We start from the raw sequence: 16,873 nt of genomic DNA on the forward strand, positions 1-16,873 counted from the left end.
TCATTGTTGTTGTTACACCGGATCTGAACCCCAGGACCAGGACCCCACCAGGCTTGGAACCCAAAGGCTTGAACGCGTCCATAGTCAGAATTAAGTCAAAAGTACATGAACCGTAATTACGTTTAACTATGCGAAATGTGCGGACACAACATCATCCAAGAGATGTTTAATTAACCGTCATGAGATGTCCTTGTGCGCGACTCTGCGTTCTTCAGAAGACGGCCGCATGCGTCGTCAAGTTCGCTCATGTTGCGTTGGCGTAGTTTGTTCAGAAGAAGGACGGCCATTTTCTTATCCCCAACATTGTACTGCGGCCACTTGACATCATCACGACGATCCGGTACTCTGAAACAACAAATTTGAACTTTTACTAATCGGCGGTAAAAAACGTGCCGCAGGTATGCCTTGCCTACGCTTGTCCCGCAAGTTCCTGCATAACATCATTGACACGAACACCCTGTACGCCCAATTTTCATCCAACAGTGTGCTGTTCCCATGATGCAAGAAATCTATATCTACCTAACTGGTGCAGGAGTAAAAGTCCTTCAAGCAGCCGTAAGCAGCTTCTACGCAGTTTATTTATTTATTATTACAGGAAACCCGACAGCGCCATGATATGGCATTACGTAGGGGAGAGAGGACACCACAGAACTCATTACAAAAAAAAAAAAATATATATATATATAAAACATGCACAGTACAAATCAGTGAGTAAAATAAAAGAAAGCAACACGCTTTGTAAGTGAGAAGTGAGTTTCTGCACACAAGAGGAGAAGGGGGGGAGTGGAGTGATGTGGCGTGCTCCTATTCGTGGAGAAGCCCATTGCACCACGTACGAGCAGCGAAAAAGGTAAACAGGCTGGATCGGTCGCTTTCACGCTGTGAGCTTCTCGTGTTTTACGTCGATTTTAAGCGACGAAATGGTAAATACGCGTTGTGGAGTACGTGTTGTGACACTAGTGTTAAAATGGGACTCTCACATGTCCTTACGATATTCTTTTGGTTGTCCATAGGAGGTCATCAAGGACCGATGTATGGGAGTGTGATGACGCAGGAGGGACATAATCTAGCATCATTTCATGCACCTTATTTGTTTTCGTCAGAAACCACACGCAGTCTTGACAACTGTTTAGTTTCACTGATTTTACTGATTCATATTGACACACTGCGGCGTAAAGTCTGTACTTTCCATAACCGAAATAAGCGCGGCGACAAAAAAGACAGAAATCTAGAAGGTAAAAAAAAAGAAGAAGAAAAGAAAGAGAACGAAGAAGTCTTGCCCGGAGTACACAAACACCTTCGAAAGGTACTGTAATTCCCTTCCAAAGAACAATCAGACACTGTTCATTGCTTGCTATGCGATCCTCCGGTTCGAGAGTACTGCTCGCCTCCGACACGAAACGAAGGGTGAGCTATTGAAGTTTAATTATATTTAGCAAACACACACTACTTAAGCGACGAATTGCTTGAAGTGCCAACTCGTAAGCAATGCGAAGTCTATGTTTCTTACTCATTTGGTTTGAGACATCCGGGTAGGACCTTCAAAAGCAGTGCTACAGAATCGCGTTTTTCTGTTTTTTTCCGCGGTAAATGCTCCAAGTATCAAGATGCCTTTTCGGAGGCGAGTGTCTCTTCTGTAGAATGTCATTCAGCCCCTGGGATCGACCCAGAAAGCAAAATAAATGTGTCACTGAATATTTGCAGTCTTAGCAGGAAAATGGAACAAGGTGGCATTTCTCGTCCCTTGCTCTACCTGCCGGGACTAGTACAGGATGTGCCTGAATGACTCTACACGGACAATCCGCGAGTGTCAACCTCAGGACATTCTGGGAATACAAATCGGAGGACTAGGACACGATGACACTGTGAGGACGTCCCGGGGACCGTCTGTGTTCTTGGGGTTAGTGACTCTTATCGCCAGAGGATGACAAAACAGCTCCCTTGATTTCATTTTCACTGTCAACCAAATAAGGTAACAAAGCTGCTCATTTTCATGAAAATCGGAGATTCTTTTAGACACCGTACAACCTGAGAGTTTGATGATGCGACGCATTACCAGAGCCTAGCAATACCAAGCAAAGCAATGCTTGAGAGTACAGAATCCACACACTCGTTCACATACAAGGTGTCTTTTTTTAGGTGCCACATACTTTTTATTAAAAAAGTATGAGAGCTATGAGTAGGCCAGGTATGAGTCTACCATACCTGGCCTGGCGGACATCTTTCCTAGCCGGTTGTATCACTGTTCGATGACTAATTCACTAAAACCCGATAATTAACTTATTGATTGAAGAATTTTAGGAAAAACTCAGACGGAAGGATTACAGAGCGTCGTGGTCAGAAGCTATTCCAGATGCCAGCGATTTTAAAATGTTTCTGTGCTTCAACATACGAGCATTTTTGTTGTCTAAGGAAATGAACCGAAACTGAAAAAGCGCGCCTCAAGACTACATAATCTACGCCGACGGAGGTTTATCTGGATCGGAAAGAGGATTGACTATCTGGCCAGCAGATCGGCACCTACTCCAATCATCTCCATAGCTCTACATCTTTCCTAGCCGGTTGTATCACTGTTCGATGACTAATTCACTAAAACCCGATAATTAACTTATTGATTGAAGAATTTTAGGAAAAACTCAGACGGAAGGATTACAGAGCGTCGTGGTCAGAAGCTATTCCAGATGCCAGCGATTTTAAAATGTTTCTGTGCTTCAACATACGAGCATTTTTGTTGTCTAAGGAAATGAACCGAAACTGAAAAAGCGCGCCTCAAGACTACATACTCTACGCCGACGGAGGTTTATCTGGATCGGAAAGAGGATTGACTATCTGGCCAGCAGATCGGCACCTACTCCAATCATCTCCATAGCTCCAACTAACGTGGCCCTGTCACGTGGAATGAGCGCTGTGCTCCTTGCGTTCCCAGTCGCCGCGGTTTCGGCTCATTTCCATATCAAAATGTGGGGATGGATATTTTAACGTACATGTGTGTTTCAGGGTTTGTGGACGTGGACGTGGAATGGCTTACAACAAGGACACCCTCTGATCCTGCTATCTCGCTTTTGCCCGAAATCCCGTAACTAAATAGATTAACGAATTTTACGCAATTAGTCATCTTGTAGTTGCGTGCTTTCTTCGAGAGGATGCCTCCTGGCCATATAACACAACTGCAAAAACGACATCTGTCCTGCTCTCATAGGTCTTGAATAAAAAATCTGTGGCATCTAAAAAAACACCCTTATATGCTTAGCTGAAAAATGTGGTACCCATGCCTAAAAACTACTGCAAAACTATTACTTGTCCATCGAGCGAACCAAGCTACATTGTTCTGCAGAGGAACTCACCCACTTTCGGCAAAGACAGCCCACTTCTGGATGATGCGTCGACTCATGGAGAGGGTGTCATTGTCAACAGGTCTGGTATATGCCAATCGAAAGAAGTATCCGAGGCTGAAGAGGACGTCCACGTAGTGAGTTGCTCCAAGCCACTGCTTAAAGTTCAGCACGTTGGTATTCAGTAGGGTGGGGGACAAATGGTAGTCAAACTCGTAAACGAACACATTTCCGCCACTTCTAGACACGTAATCTGCCATCATCTTCACGGGACATTTGACCAGCACGTCGCCAAGGAATCTGCATGCTTGGATATAAGAGTCTTGATATGAAATACCATTCTTCCGATCGTAGTAGTACTCAAAGAGGGAACCGAGACTTCTTTGTGAGTAGTATTGCAATACAAGCCTTTCTTGGAATACCGTCACGAAGGCCCTCGGGAAGCGGTTCACAGACTGCAGTGACCAGGAACTAAAAAACTGTCTCAGAAAGTATTCCCCTTCGTTTGCTGTAAATCCAATCAGTATATCTTTGTCCATTAGGATTTCCTTCTCTGCCTTGTTGATGTTCTTGTTTATGGCTGTAATGTAGAGTTCCGTATCGAGATCATAGTAGGACGGGCCAAATACGCGACCGTGAATGCCATCAAAATCATCTAAGTTGGACAATATCTCCCAGGATGACGCGTTTTTGAGGCAGCCGAGCAGCTCCTCTTCGGATTGTTGGACTCCGTGAGAACCGCTGAAGCACACATCGCGAGCGAGTGCTTCGAATTCTGCTTTCCTTGCATAAAGAACCTGCTCGGTGACGAGGAAGGGACTTCCACCTTGCATGATCGCCCTCTTGATGTACGGCCTGCTCACCGGCGACAGCATGTGCAGTCCTGCTGCGACGGCTCCGCTATCCACACCAAGAAGGGTGAGGGTGTCCTCCTTTCCACCGAACACGCGAGCGTTCACATATATCCATTGGATCGCTAGTAACTGGTCCCACAGTCCCTGGTTACCTTGAGCTTCGTGTAGTGTAGTTCGTAAAAATCCAAATACGTTCAGCCGAAAGTTGGGCACAGCCACGACAACCTCGCCCAAAGCGGCCAGATATCTCGCGTCGTACAAGTCGTCCACATTGGATCCCGTGGAGAAACCACCGCCGTGCAGGACAACCACCACCGCTCTACTAGCTGACCCACTGTGTGATACCATGGGTGCGTACAAGTTCATATAGAGGCAGTCTTCGTCGATGGACACGTTACTGGATCGGCCGAAATAGTACTCTTGAGCTCGTTGTGGGCAACGGGCATTGATGGCGGTACCGTCGTGGACGCCCTTCCAGGGGTAGGCAGCGATCGGGTGGGAGAAACGACGTCCATTGCGGGGAGGTAGAGCATACGGGATGCCATAGAAAGCGCGAACAGTGACATTGTAGACATCCAATGGGACACCCAGGACGTCCCCAGTGCTGGTAGTGACAACGAAAGTGGTGCCTCGGTTTGCGAGTATATCCTTGAATGTCCCTCTTTGCTGCGAGAACTTTAGTATAAGCAAGACGCCTATGGCGAAGACAGCACAGCACACTGCATTGAGAAGACGATTGAGAATGTCAAAAGTAATCGCACTGCAATGGTCGCTACGCGCATCAGCTAAGGGATGCTACGATGAGGCCGGTACATGAGCGCATGCGGTAATACGGATCAGTCCTAGTTTATCCTGCTATGCAACTGTTGTAATAGAACGGCGCAATGAAGTCTCCTGCAAGTGATATATGACGCAGGTGTATGGGGTCAGCCTTATTTTCAATATTTCAAATTTGATTTTGTGATGAGCTGTTTCAATTTTCCTAAGATGAACTTGGAAATACTAGGGTACTCTATGCGAGATGCACGGAGAACACAGAACTCTCGACCCCGATAACCTATTGCAACTCCTGCGCAGTCAGTCAGTCCTGTCAGTCTTGTACGGAGTACTGTCGATGTCACAACGATGTCGCCGTGGTCATAGCTATCTGGCATATTCAGAGCGGTGGAGAGTAAAGAACAGAAACAACACCTTGTTCAGATGCCTGCTGTGCCTCCCTCATGAAAAATTCCTGTCAGCTTTGAGCTTTAACTCATGCAATTTCTCGGTGGCTTGCAGCAGCAGTTAAGCACGACGGCATTTACTATACTTTTCTTCCTCCTCTTCCACTTTTCCTCTCAGATATCGAAAGTAATTGGCAAAGTGACGCGCTACTTTTCTAGACGTTACCCCATTACTTTTTCCGGCGAGTAATTTGTAGCGGTAAAAAATACATTTTCGTACAGGGTAACGGTAATTAATTACTTTTTTAGTAATGTGTGCACGTCTGGGTACAAATGACTAGATCGTAAGTACCCCATGATGCGATAACGGAAGCTGCTAGGTTAGCAAGGTGATGCCAGTTGCCTTAAAGCAATAAGGTGATTGGCTCAACGTATTTTTTTGGAACCGCTATCGGGAACACCTGATAACCTCGCTAGCGATACGACTCTTGAAATGATGGAATGCACTAGTTATTACACTGCAGACATACTGGACCCTATGTACAACAATTGAGACATGAATTTCAGTCAATAAAGCGCGCGTATTTGGTCGTTATGGGGTACGACAACAACCAAGCAGACATGCGGGGTTCCATACTACAATATACAGTACTAACTGAAATATTTGAAATGTGGCAGTCGTCGAAAAAGACAGAGTGGCGGGGATCGAATCACGTACCTGTCGATTGACGGTCAAGTGGCTACGCTGGCATCTGCTTTTCGACCTCCTACCAAGGGACCTCATTCACCTAACGGGACACGCGCTGTCCCAAACGTTTTCTCTCAGAAACACAACACATATGCAGAGCCGTGAACACAACGACGAGGCAGCGTCATCTGGTGAACATGATGGAAAGCCACTGCAAAGTAATGTATCTCTCCTTCCATTGTTCATGTTCTTAGGCACCTGAAGGCTTGGTGTTGTGTTCGTTCGTTTGAGTGTTTCAGACTCAGCAAGTTACATTCCATCATACGTATGCACTCGACCACCGTTTATCCCGGCATCCCTTATCCTGACACATATCGTGGGGACAGATTTGAGACTATGCATGTTAGCTTCATTTATCTGGCCGTCAGCTTCCGGACCTGGACAAGGATTTCCAGGAACCACCATAGGAGCGTACCCAACGACCTGCCTCACTTATCCGATCTTGGGTCAGAGTCAGTGTGCGACATTTTCGCCAGCGCGGGCGACAACCTTGAGGGTAGAGTGAACTATGAAAGATGGAAGTCACTGAAAAGGTTAGCCAGCTGTAGGACTCGAACCCACATCTTCTGGATTACCGGTTCATTCACTTGAAGCTTTGTATGAATTTGTCCTTTCTGTCTGTTCCAGCCTCAGAACATGAATTGTCTCAGAGTGAACTACTCCGTACTATGCTTAAAGGGGCAGTAAACAGGTATACAAGGTGCGCATTTCTCTGCGTTATATTACTGCAACTTAGGCAGTGAAAGCTCCTGGCAATTACTAGCGCTCAAAGCCGAAGACGCTTGCATACGGATGAAATATTCACTGCACTCTTTCGTCTTTTAGCTCCACCCTGCACTTTAACTTTACGTCATTTTGACGTGGCGGATTCCTCATCAATTACGATCAAGGGTTACACGTATGATTTTATTTCCTTGCGAAAATGGACCAGATGATTACATTTTATTTTGTTGTTGTTGAGCAAAAGAGTGATGTTCCTGAAATTAGTGCTATAACTATGAGTTTAGGAGAGCTTGGTGTTTTAGTAATCTTATAAAAATGAGTATGGCCGTTTCATATGCATTACGAAAATGCATTACATATGCATGGGCCTCGTGGGCAGCTCAAAATATCGTGTTTCATTTATCCGGATGCCCCGCTCACCGGACATTTTTGCTGGGACCCGGATAAACGGGGGTCGACTGTTTTCAGAGTCGAGCAGCATTTTACGGAGAGGCTAAAACGTTCTCAAGTGTCTTCTCTTTACAAATGAACGGAGGGGTTTCGCCCTATGAGTTCATGCAAGCGTTTGCCATATTGGGTTGACGAGCTCTACTGAAGTTCTCTAAACGCTGATGTAGTCGACTTCCTTTTCAAATCGGCACAGTGTATGGTAGTTTACATGGAGAGGAGGGATAGCCTTTTCTCTCAATCGACTTTACAGCCTGTCGCTGACAAAATAAACAACATCACACTCACCAAGCACAATGAGCATGTGTCTTCCAAAATCATTTTCCCTCAGTTGCGATGCCATTCCTGGGATGGTTCTTCTTTAGTCTGCTCCATTCAGAAGATCGTGCATGTGTAAGTGTCAAAGGAACGCGACCTCTGCGCAGTCGTCGTCTTCCTCAAATGGTGACTGTAACCGCGTGAGTAAATAAATAAATAAGTAATTGCAGTAGATTTACATGTAACGTCACCCAATTAGTTTCATTTCAAGAAGGTACATTGGTAAACACAGCACGATTTGAGAACCCAGAGGCGAGCCTAGATTAAAGGGTCCCAGTACAATTTTTTTTACAAAGAAATTAGGATATAATGTATCATTCAATAGCCAATTCGCAGTCGATGAACCGCTGAGATAACCAGGCTAAGTGAAATATAAGTCAGCACTTGCCGGTTTTTACAGTGCAAGGTGAAAACCGGAAGACCAACAACAGTAAACTTGCAAACTGGCGTAACTCGGAGCTAAGCGTGGGCCTAAACTTCTTTAACTCATTGGTCGTTGCGTCAAGCTTGGTCCCTACAACGTGTCTAAACTTGTCAATGAACAGGGTAGCCCAGAATTTATGCACGTAAGACCTTCTCTGTCTACCGCATGAACTTCCGGTGGCACACGAAAAAGCATTTACATGATGAAAACCAACAAAAATATCGTGGTAACCAAACTCCACGTAACAAAAAAAGTTGTCCATGCAAACCTTGCTCTCCGTGCATTCCGAATTTCCTATGCAGAAGTCAATATGGAGGTCACGGCACAGTTGCGTCTAGCTACCGCTAGGCGTGGTAGATTCCGTTTCGATGGATGGATGGATGGGTGGCTTTTCGTGTGAATCGGGCGGTGGCGTCGCTCCCCCAGCAGTGGAGCAACGCAACTGTGCTACACTGCAATGTCCCATTTGAAATACGACACGGCGCAAAGTTCGCATGACTAAGGATTTTGTTGTTGCTTTTCATCAGGTTTTTATTAAACTTCTATAGCCTATTTGAAAAAAAAAAAAAACTTCTCTTTTACTCTCTCTCTCGAAATATTTCAGGAATCGATAGACACCAAATTTATGTCTACCAGTTTTCGTTTTTGTAAAAAAAAACATGAAATATGAGTACACATACACATCGACTGAAAGCCCAGTGAACCATGTCACTCTGTGGCGCCATCTGGTGATGCACAGGAAAAACCGCGCGTACCGTATCCATCCGCCGAGCAAGCGGTGCGCAGCATAGTGCTGGCTCGTATGGGTGGCGTGGGGGTGTGGATGGTACCTGCGTCCTCTTTCTCTCTCTCTCTCTCTTCTCATTACTTTCATGACTTAGGGCATGGCCTTGGAGACCAGTACAAAAGGTTGCTTAGCTGATCGTAAAGGGATTATCCTCTGAGCCTACATAGTCGTGCTTGTGTAATGTAAAGAGAAAGCACACTGACCAACGACCCTCACGAAAGGAGTTGCCTCAGGACAGAAGTCACCGATATTTCGAACACAGACTGTTCTTCTTCTTCTCTGTTCGAAATATCGGCGGCTTCTGTCCTGAGGTAACTCCCTTCCTACATCTCTACCGGTTCGCTGGATTTCTACCCATCAACCTTCACGAAAGAATGTCACATACATCGCGAAAGAATGTCAGATACATCGTCTACATACCTCGAAAACGCCTGAAATCCGGTAAACGGACCCGGGAATAGCTTGAGATTCGGAACTAGCATCGCGGTCAAAAACAATGGTTTAAAGTAAGAGCTTCAGTACGAGTCGTATCCTAGCGGCTCTCCAACGAACCATGTTCGGCGCACGTCAAAACGTGGGTAGCACAAAGGACGGAGTGCTGAGTGGGGCCGACAAGGTCGCGCCATTCGTGCGGTCTCCACACTGGTCCCCAGTTCTGTCGTCCCCATAGTGCGCCATCTAGTGAAAACAGAGACAATCCTCTCCGGCGCGTCAATGTCATACGCATGCGCATAGGCCATTGTGAAAAAGGTCCATTGCTCACAAACATTTGAAATCACGCGAACTATTTTTAACGCGGACGAGGTGGCTCTCAGCGCGAAAGGTGTGTACCGACTTGAGAATTCAAAAGGAGAGGGTCACGTGGTGCAGAAGTCACGTAGCGATGGTCGAAAGAGAGTAGGAGAAGGTAAACCAGAGAGGAAATGGCACGAGCGCACGGGGTCAGAGAGGAGTCATTTGTGTCATCTTTTTTTTTGTTCTGTTCTGTCGAAGTTCAGAACCCTGCTCGGAAAGTTTGCTGGTTGTGGGCGGCTAATTTGAAAAGCACCCTTGACGTTTGTAATTTCACCTGCAGTGAAGCTACACTATGATATCATTGACGGTATGGTCTTATAGTCATCTTCAGATGCTGCTAGTGCATCGAAAGCTATGGATCTGCTCGAGTAACACGCAGCAAATGTGTGTTTGTCTTCTTTCCGCTACCTCCTCCTCCTTCAAAAATCTGGATTGTTGCTGGAGCTATGTGGTCTCCCTGGTGGGCACCTGCAGCTCTATTTCTTTTAAGCTTCTGGGTAATTGCGAAGACGTGACTTGAACGTGCGACGCTCTGACATGAGCGTTACTGTTTCCTTCGGTCTCTCATGTGTGCTTTGGTCTCAATGTTTGTATTCGAAAAACGGGAGAGCACAAGGACGGCTGATAAGCTAACTAAGTTGCGTTTGCTTCAAGTGGTCTCTTTCGTCTGTACTTCTCTTGCAGATACTTCGCTTAGTATGAAAACATGCTCTTTTGTGTATGCATGCCACCTGAACCACAATGGGACTTCGATCCTTATTGTGAAGGTGTTCATTATTTCATTCCCCACATCACCACCACCAATGGGGTATAGGGTATCGCCCCTGGCGATAAAACTCCCCATTCATCATCTTTAAATCAAGTTGTCGTTGTTACCTCATCCCAGTTACACCCTGTTACACACTCTTAATAAAACATTTGAAATGCACGCTAAAAAATCTACCCTTCAAAATCCATCCCTATGAAATCCACGCTGTCAAAATAAATCACATTGGGTCTATGCAGTTCAGTGTTAAGCATGGTTTCACGTGAGCGACTCGGTGTTTAAGAAGGTCACACTCAAGAATAACGAGTCTTTATGCAATTCTGTGTCATATTCAGCATGTATCTTACATTTATTTATTAATTTAATCAAGTTATAGGTGTAAATAACTGTGCGTATGAATACAAGGAAAACAACGCTTCGGCGGTTGGGCTACCATTGGGAACGAAGCTATCTGAGAAAATGGAGTAACGACGGAGCGGTATGGTGTTTCGGATTTGCTGTATGAAAGGGCTACTCACTGCAAGCTCTAATAAAGTATATGTCTCTTCTGCAGATTTCGTCAGGTATTTCTCAGACGTATAACGACTTGGTGTTCTAAAGCGCGTGCAAGTGCGGTGAAGTCATGAAGGAATTCATGGGTGAAGTGGCATTGATGCATCCGTAGCCATTTTGGACGTTGAGTCGGGTAGTGAAAAATGCCCAGGATGAGCAACATATAGAACGGATCGCAAAACTGCTGTGACAACCATTTGTCACGACGGAAATCTCGTAAATTCTCTCTTGCTTTCCTTGCTGTCGGCGTACGAAGAAACCTGAATGTTATGTTTGATTAGAGCCGCGAAAAGTTGTTCAGCAAGGTAAAACTGTGCACCGTTACCGTGGGAGAACACCGTCATAGGCGGGGGTGTTTAAAGGGACAGTCGCATTCTCCGAGGTCAATTTCGAAACTAATGCGCATTCTAATTCCTTGACGACCACTGAAGTGGGCCCGAAAATACCATTTCGATCCGCGGCTTACTTTTCGCACATTACGATGAAAAACAAACCGGAGTCCTTGCGCCCTCGCTCTCTAAAAGTGGGAGCAAACGTCACACGGATAAGGCCAATCAGCGCGCGCCGTGGGCAAATGCGAGCCGCGCGCCTGTTTGGCGATCGCGAAGCGAAGGCGAAAGTAGCAAACTTGGAGTCTGAAAACGAGAGTGATGTTTCTCTGTCTGGGGGAGATTCTGACGAACATGTTAGCGGTACCGGCGACGAGTTAATGCTGGATGATGACCCATACTCTACGGACCCAATGCCTCTGCAACCCGCCGACCATCCACGAGATGTGGCTGCGGCTAACCCGCGGGATGACATTTTCAGGTGACGTATCTCTTTGCATGGTTGCCGTCGGATGTGCGAAACAGTTTAGAATGTTGAAATTGTTGTCGGCAGGTGTCTCTGTGGAGTCTGCGACCCACAGGAGCCCGACGAGCGCCTGTGTTGCCATTCTGTTGCCAGGGTGGTAGAAATGTGCAACAGTGCCGCTGTGCAGTGCATCACACAGTGCAACACAACACCCATTACTCAGGGACATCTGCCTCCGTAGGGAGCTTCTAGTGGTGTACGCGCCTCAATTCTGCCGCTATGATCAACATTTTAGGCGACTCAATCCCTGATAATAATATACATACATAATAATACAATAAAATACATACATAATATATATAATAAATATATATATATATATATATATATATATTTAAGTTGAAATAAACGAATGCGGTTGACCACGAAAAATAAAGGTATTCAATAAAGATCAGAAGTGGAGACGGTGCTTCTACAGGACAAGGAATAAAAGGGGAACTTTATTAAAAACTAAGAGGGAGTATTCGACGTTTCGACAGCAGCGCTGTCTTCAACAGGAATGGGATCTTATGGTGACGCAAGACAATTGCAAAGAATGAGAGGGGAATATGTACAAGGGGAGAGGGCAGCACACGTGCTTTGTCAAACAAAGGTAAAAGGGTACAATGAATCACAGGCAGTCATATTCTTCGCCGGATATGACTGCCTGTGATTCATTGTACCCTTTTACCTTTGTTTGACAAAGCACGTGTGCTGCCCTCTCCCCTTGTACATATTCCCCTCTCATTCTTTGCAATTGTCTTGCGTCACCATAAGATCCCATTCCTGTTGAAGACAGCGCTGCTGTCGAAACGTCGAATACTCCCTCTTAGTTTTTAATAAAGTTCCCCTTTTATTCCTTGTCCTGTAGAAGCACCGTCTCCACTTCTGATCTTTATTGAATACATATATATATATATATATATATATAATGCAGGAAAAGAAAGCCATTAAAGAAACAAATAAATGATATTAGACGTGTTTCAAATTCAAACTTACAGATTAATATGGCTTCTATGGCTGCACGCAGAGAAACAGATACTCATGGAACGATGCGGCAGCACCAGAGGACACGTGTTTCGCCGTGTTTGCGGCTCGTCGGCCCTGGGTAGCTGCGCATCGTTCCGAATTGGCAAACCAGGGGTCACTCAGCGAGCGATATACACCTGGGAGGGTGACTGAGCACTCCTCAATGCCACAGTGCAAGCCAGTGAATTGTAATGCAGGAAAAGAAAGCCATTAAAGAAACAAATAAATGATATTAGACGTGTTTGAAATTCAAACTTACAGATTAATATGGCTTCTATGGCTGCACGCAGAGAAACAGATACTCATGGAACGATGCGGCAGCACCAGAGGACACGTGTTTCGCCGTGTTTGCGGCTCGTCGGCCCTGGGTAGCTGCGCATCGTTCCGAATTGGCAAACCAGGGGTCACTCAGCGAGCGATATACACCTGGGAGGGTGACTGAGCACTCCTCAATGCCACAGTGCAAGCCAGTGAATTGTAATGCAGGAAAAGAAAGCCATTAAAGAAACAAATAAATGATATTAGACGTGTTTGAAATTCAAACTTACAGATTAATATGGCTTCTATGGCTGCACGCAGAGAAACAGATACTCATGGAACGATGCGGCAGCACCAGAGGACACGTGTTTCGCCGTGTTTGCGGCTACCAGGGATAACAGGCAGGGGATAACAGGGGATTGCGGCAGGGGATAACAAAAGCAGCTGCAGCTATTTGCAAAGCACATTTTTCCTCTCAATTTCAACTGCAATACAAAATCTCAAAAAGCTGTAGTAGCATGTAGACATGTATTCCTTGTTAGGATACATTTTGTAGGCAGCCACTGTGGTTACGTTCCCTGGTGTTGCAGGTGACTGCTCCCGAAAGAAAGGAAAGAACAGATATTATTTCATGTTCTTGGTGTATAAAAAATCAATAAGGCTATCATTCTATAATGTTCCTCTGAAAGGGTAATCTGCACGCAGGCAAAGCCTCTTGTGGCAAAAGTTGGGTGGCCCTGAAAAGGGCCGTTTTTGTTGCTGGTAACAAGGCTGGTGCATCCTGGTCGGCTGTCAAGTTTTATTGCCAGTAGGGAGCCACATTTACTTCCGGAACCTGAAATAAGAAAATCAAATTTCAAAGTGTTGTGCAACGCTCCTCCAAGGCATACCACATACAGCATACTAGGGGTTTAAAAAAAACGGGGAAGGGGGGGGGGGGGGCTCTAGGCGAATGCAACCAATGGTGCGCTGTTGCCTGTTGTGTGGATCATTCAAGAATATATTTTTCGTTCCACCCAATTAAGGGTAATTAATTCGCTATATTTTAATTACTGGTTCTATCTTCGAGGTGTTAATGAGAGAGTTGTAGACTATCAAGATACAAAGTGAATGAAGTGGTTCCAGGCCGCTATGGCTCCTGGTTTCCTCTTTTCCCGGGTACAATAGTTGGAACTCAAAAGCCAAGCTGAGCAAAAGGGGATACTCAGATTTGACAACCATACCCTACGAATGCAGCACCCTCAAGCGCACTAGAGATGAATGACGTCCAGGTTATCTTGGTGCTGTGCACGTATTATTAATCGCCGTGGAAAGGACGAGCGGCCCTTCTAGAGTGATAACTGAATCACAGCCCCCCACTACTCTCTATTCTGTTTCAGGCAGCGCAGACAGGGAGGAAACACAGCCCGTATGAAGCGCCTGCAGATTTTAGCTAGTTTAAAAATCATATTTTTATTGTTCGTTTGATATGGACACAAATTTTCCCAGCCTGAACGATGCTTGGGGTTGCCTTCCAGGTCTTCCTGGGTCCATATCGAGGTTCAACTTTTACTTGAACTGTCGGTGGAAATTTCAATCGGACTGATGACGAATTAAGGTTCTAATCATGCAAGGATGCGTTCTATGAACGAGGAGAAGACATTTCTCTTCTTTCACAGCACGCCCTTCAGAGTGCGCTGTAATTCACGTGCGTCGGTGCAACTTCCGAAACCAACTTTTGAACCGGGGGAGAAAAGCAAACGAAGGCGTAGTGACCTGTAACTACTTGAGTTGCCTTTATACCGAGACCATCTACAACTCTGTCGTTGACACCTCGGAGCCAAGACCCGTAATTACAAAATAGCGAATTCATTAGCCTTAATTAATTAATTGTCTGGCATGAAAAAAAAATTGGATGGTCCTCACAACAGGCAACAGCGCACCGTTGGGTTCATTCGCCTGGGCCCCCCGGCATTTATTTAACCCCTGGTCAACTTATCTTAGGACACGGTGTATCAAGGCCCTGAAGTTTTCAGGTTGCATTCTTTCAGATTATTCTCCTCTTTATTATTATTTTTCAAATTCGGGGGGGGGGGGGGTAAAAATCAAGGCAATAACCTCATGTAAAAAATTCATGCAAACTCAGGTGGAAAAATTATAATTAGACTGAATTCAGGGGGAAATTCATCCGTATTGTAGAAGTAACATTCACCACACGGTTTATCTGGCGTGTTAGAAATTTGACGTAGAGGTCGAGCTGAGGCCAGAGCATATTTTGTGAAAAAATAGCATGTCACTTCCTTCAGGCGCCTAACTGAGTTGGAGCTTTGTGCGCAGTAGCCAGGTTTAACCCTACACAAGCGAACCTCGATTCAGGGGAAGAATAAGGTGAAACCCTAAAACTTCCGAGTCTAATCATATGCCACCTTTTAAGACAAAATTGGGGCGTGCACACACCTTGATTGAAAACGTTCCATAGCCTCTTCCAAGGTTGGCCTTTCACCATAAGAGGCTGACCGTGCTGGGCGAGCTTCCACTGCTGGTGGTTCTTTGTGTTTCTCTTTGATGCGACGTAGCACCTCTGCTGTAAGTGTCGTCCCATATTCTGTTGAAGGAGATAATTGCAACGTGATCTCACAGGCCAATCGCCGTATAAAGTTTCTATTTCTGTTTGTAATGGGGAATGAACAGTTCACGAACAGAGCAATGAAAAAAAACAACAACAACGACAACACCATTTTCGTGGTAGTTTTGATAGACACAGGTGATACAGAACAAGCACCATGCACTTTTTTTTTCATCACGGGCACGAGAAAAGCACCATGCACACCCCCTTTTATCGCTCTGTTCGTGAAGTTTTTCCATCTACAGCAAAAAGATGGACATCCTGTACTCATGACCGTGGGTACACTCATGTTCAGCGCACCACTGCCAGGTACATACCGTACGTTGCATCTTCGTTCACAGGTACCACAAGCCATGCCTTCTTAACCTTTGAAGGATTCAGGCGGTACTGCTTGGACCCCTCTTTTTCCAATTGTGCACGGTCGGCATTTTCGTTATAGTGAAGTACGGCCAGTTATGTCCTACAACATGACTAATGATGTTACAATGTTCCTTCGAAAGGCCCGCCCATGCATTTAATACCTGGCTAGCATTCCCTCATCATGGAACGAAAATGTCTTTGGCGTGAAGTGCAGCATGACGCTGTGGAAGGCTTCCAGACCGTACGTTTGGTCTTGGGAGGGCAGCTGAGGGATGTCCTTGAGCAGGGCAGGTGCTGCAATAATGTCTGTGACCTTCCTGTAAGTTTCACTGTCTGCAAAAAAGAAGCAAAGAAGCAGAGCCACAGCCGTGAGTTTGACATGAATACGTACATGAACATGTACGTTCCATATATGGTGACGAGAATCATGTTATTGAAGAATGTTATGAGTGCACTGCCAATGATCAACGCTCGCATGCCAGTCGTGGGCATCAATGCAAACGTCTCCCCACGAGATGCATTCATGAGCATAGTAACACGTACTGTTCCCCTTTGTGATCTTCTGATCATACTGGAACTGCATGAGATTAGTACTGTGTTACTTTTTTACGCTTCTGCCATCCCCATGCGCCCCCACTGGTTTCTCAAGCTGCGATTCGTTTCTCAAACAGTGAAGCCAACATTTCTGCCCACCACTACAGTTTACTATACTTCGACCTGATTTCTGCTTGCTCTCATTCTATTCTTTCGCCTTTGTAGCTAGGCTTTTCCAACTTCAATCCAGAATAACTTTTCTGCACTCATCCATACGTGTTCCCACAAGGTGGTGGTGGTGGTGGTGATAGGGCTTGCCGTTGTCGGCCTCACGTATGTGGGCA

The 16,873-nt window shown here is 45.6% G+C and overlaps 1 protein-coding gene across 1 annotated transcript; it reads right to left on the reverse strand.

The window, feature by feature from the left end:
* Positions 1-157: 157 nt before the first annotated feature.
* On the reverse strand, positions 158-7,716 carry LOC135371430 (cholinesterase 1-like). The gene is made up of 3 exons (XM_064605483.1): positions 7,556-7,716; positions 3,345-4,905; positions 158-345 (listed from the first exon to the last, which is right to left on the reverse strand). The coding sequence occupies exons 1-3, from the start codon at positions 7,608-7,610 to the stop codon at positions 171-173; spliced, it is 1,791 nt and encodes a 596-aa protein (XP_064461553.1). The 5' UTR covers positions 7,611-7,716; the 3' UTR covers positions 158-170.
* Between the last annotated feature and the right edge of the window lie 9,157 nt (positions 7,717-16,873).

This window comes from Ornithodoros turicata, unplaced genomic scaffold (genome assembly GCF_037126465.1).
Source record: "Ornithodoros turicata isolate Travis unplaced genomic scaffold, ASM3712646v1 Chromosome11, whole genome shotgun sequence".
NCBI classification, from domain to species: Eukaryota; Metazoa; Arthropoda; class Arachnida; order Ixodida; family Argasidae; genus Ornithodoros; species Ornithodoros turicata.

Bases quoted from the DNA above. Each gene is read 5' to 3' on its own strand.
- LOC135371430 (XM_064605483.1), bottom strand. From the start codon at position 7,610: ATGGCATCGCAACTGAGGGAAAATGATTTTGGAAGACACATGCTCATT. The intron at 4,906-7,555 runs GTGAGTGTGATG...TTCTCAATGCAG, and splicing joins ACACATGCTCATTGTGCTTG to TGTGCTGTGCTGTCTTCGCC. The intron at 346-3,344 runs GTGAGTTCCTCT...TTGTTGTTTCAG, and splicing joins GCTGTCTTTGCCGAAAGTGG to AGTACCGGATCGTCGTGATG.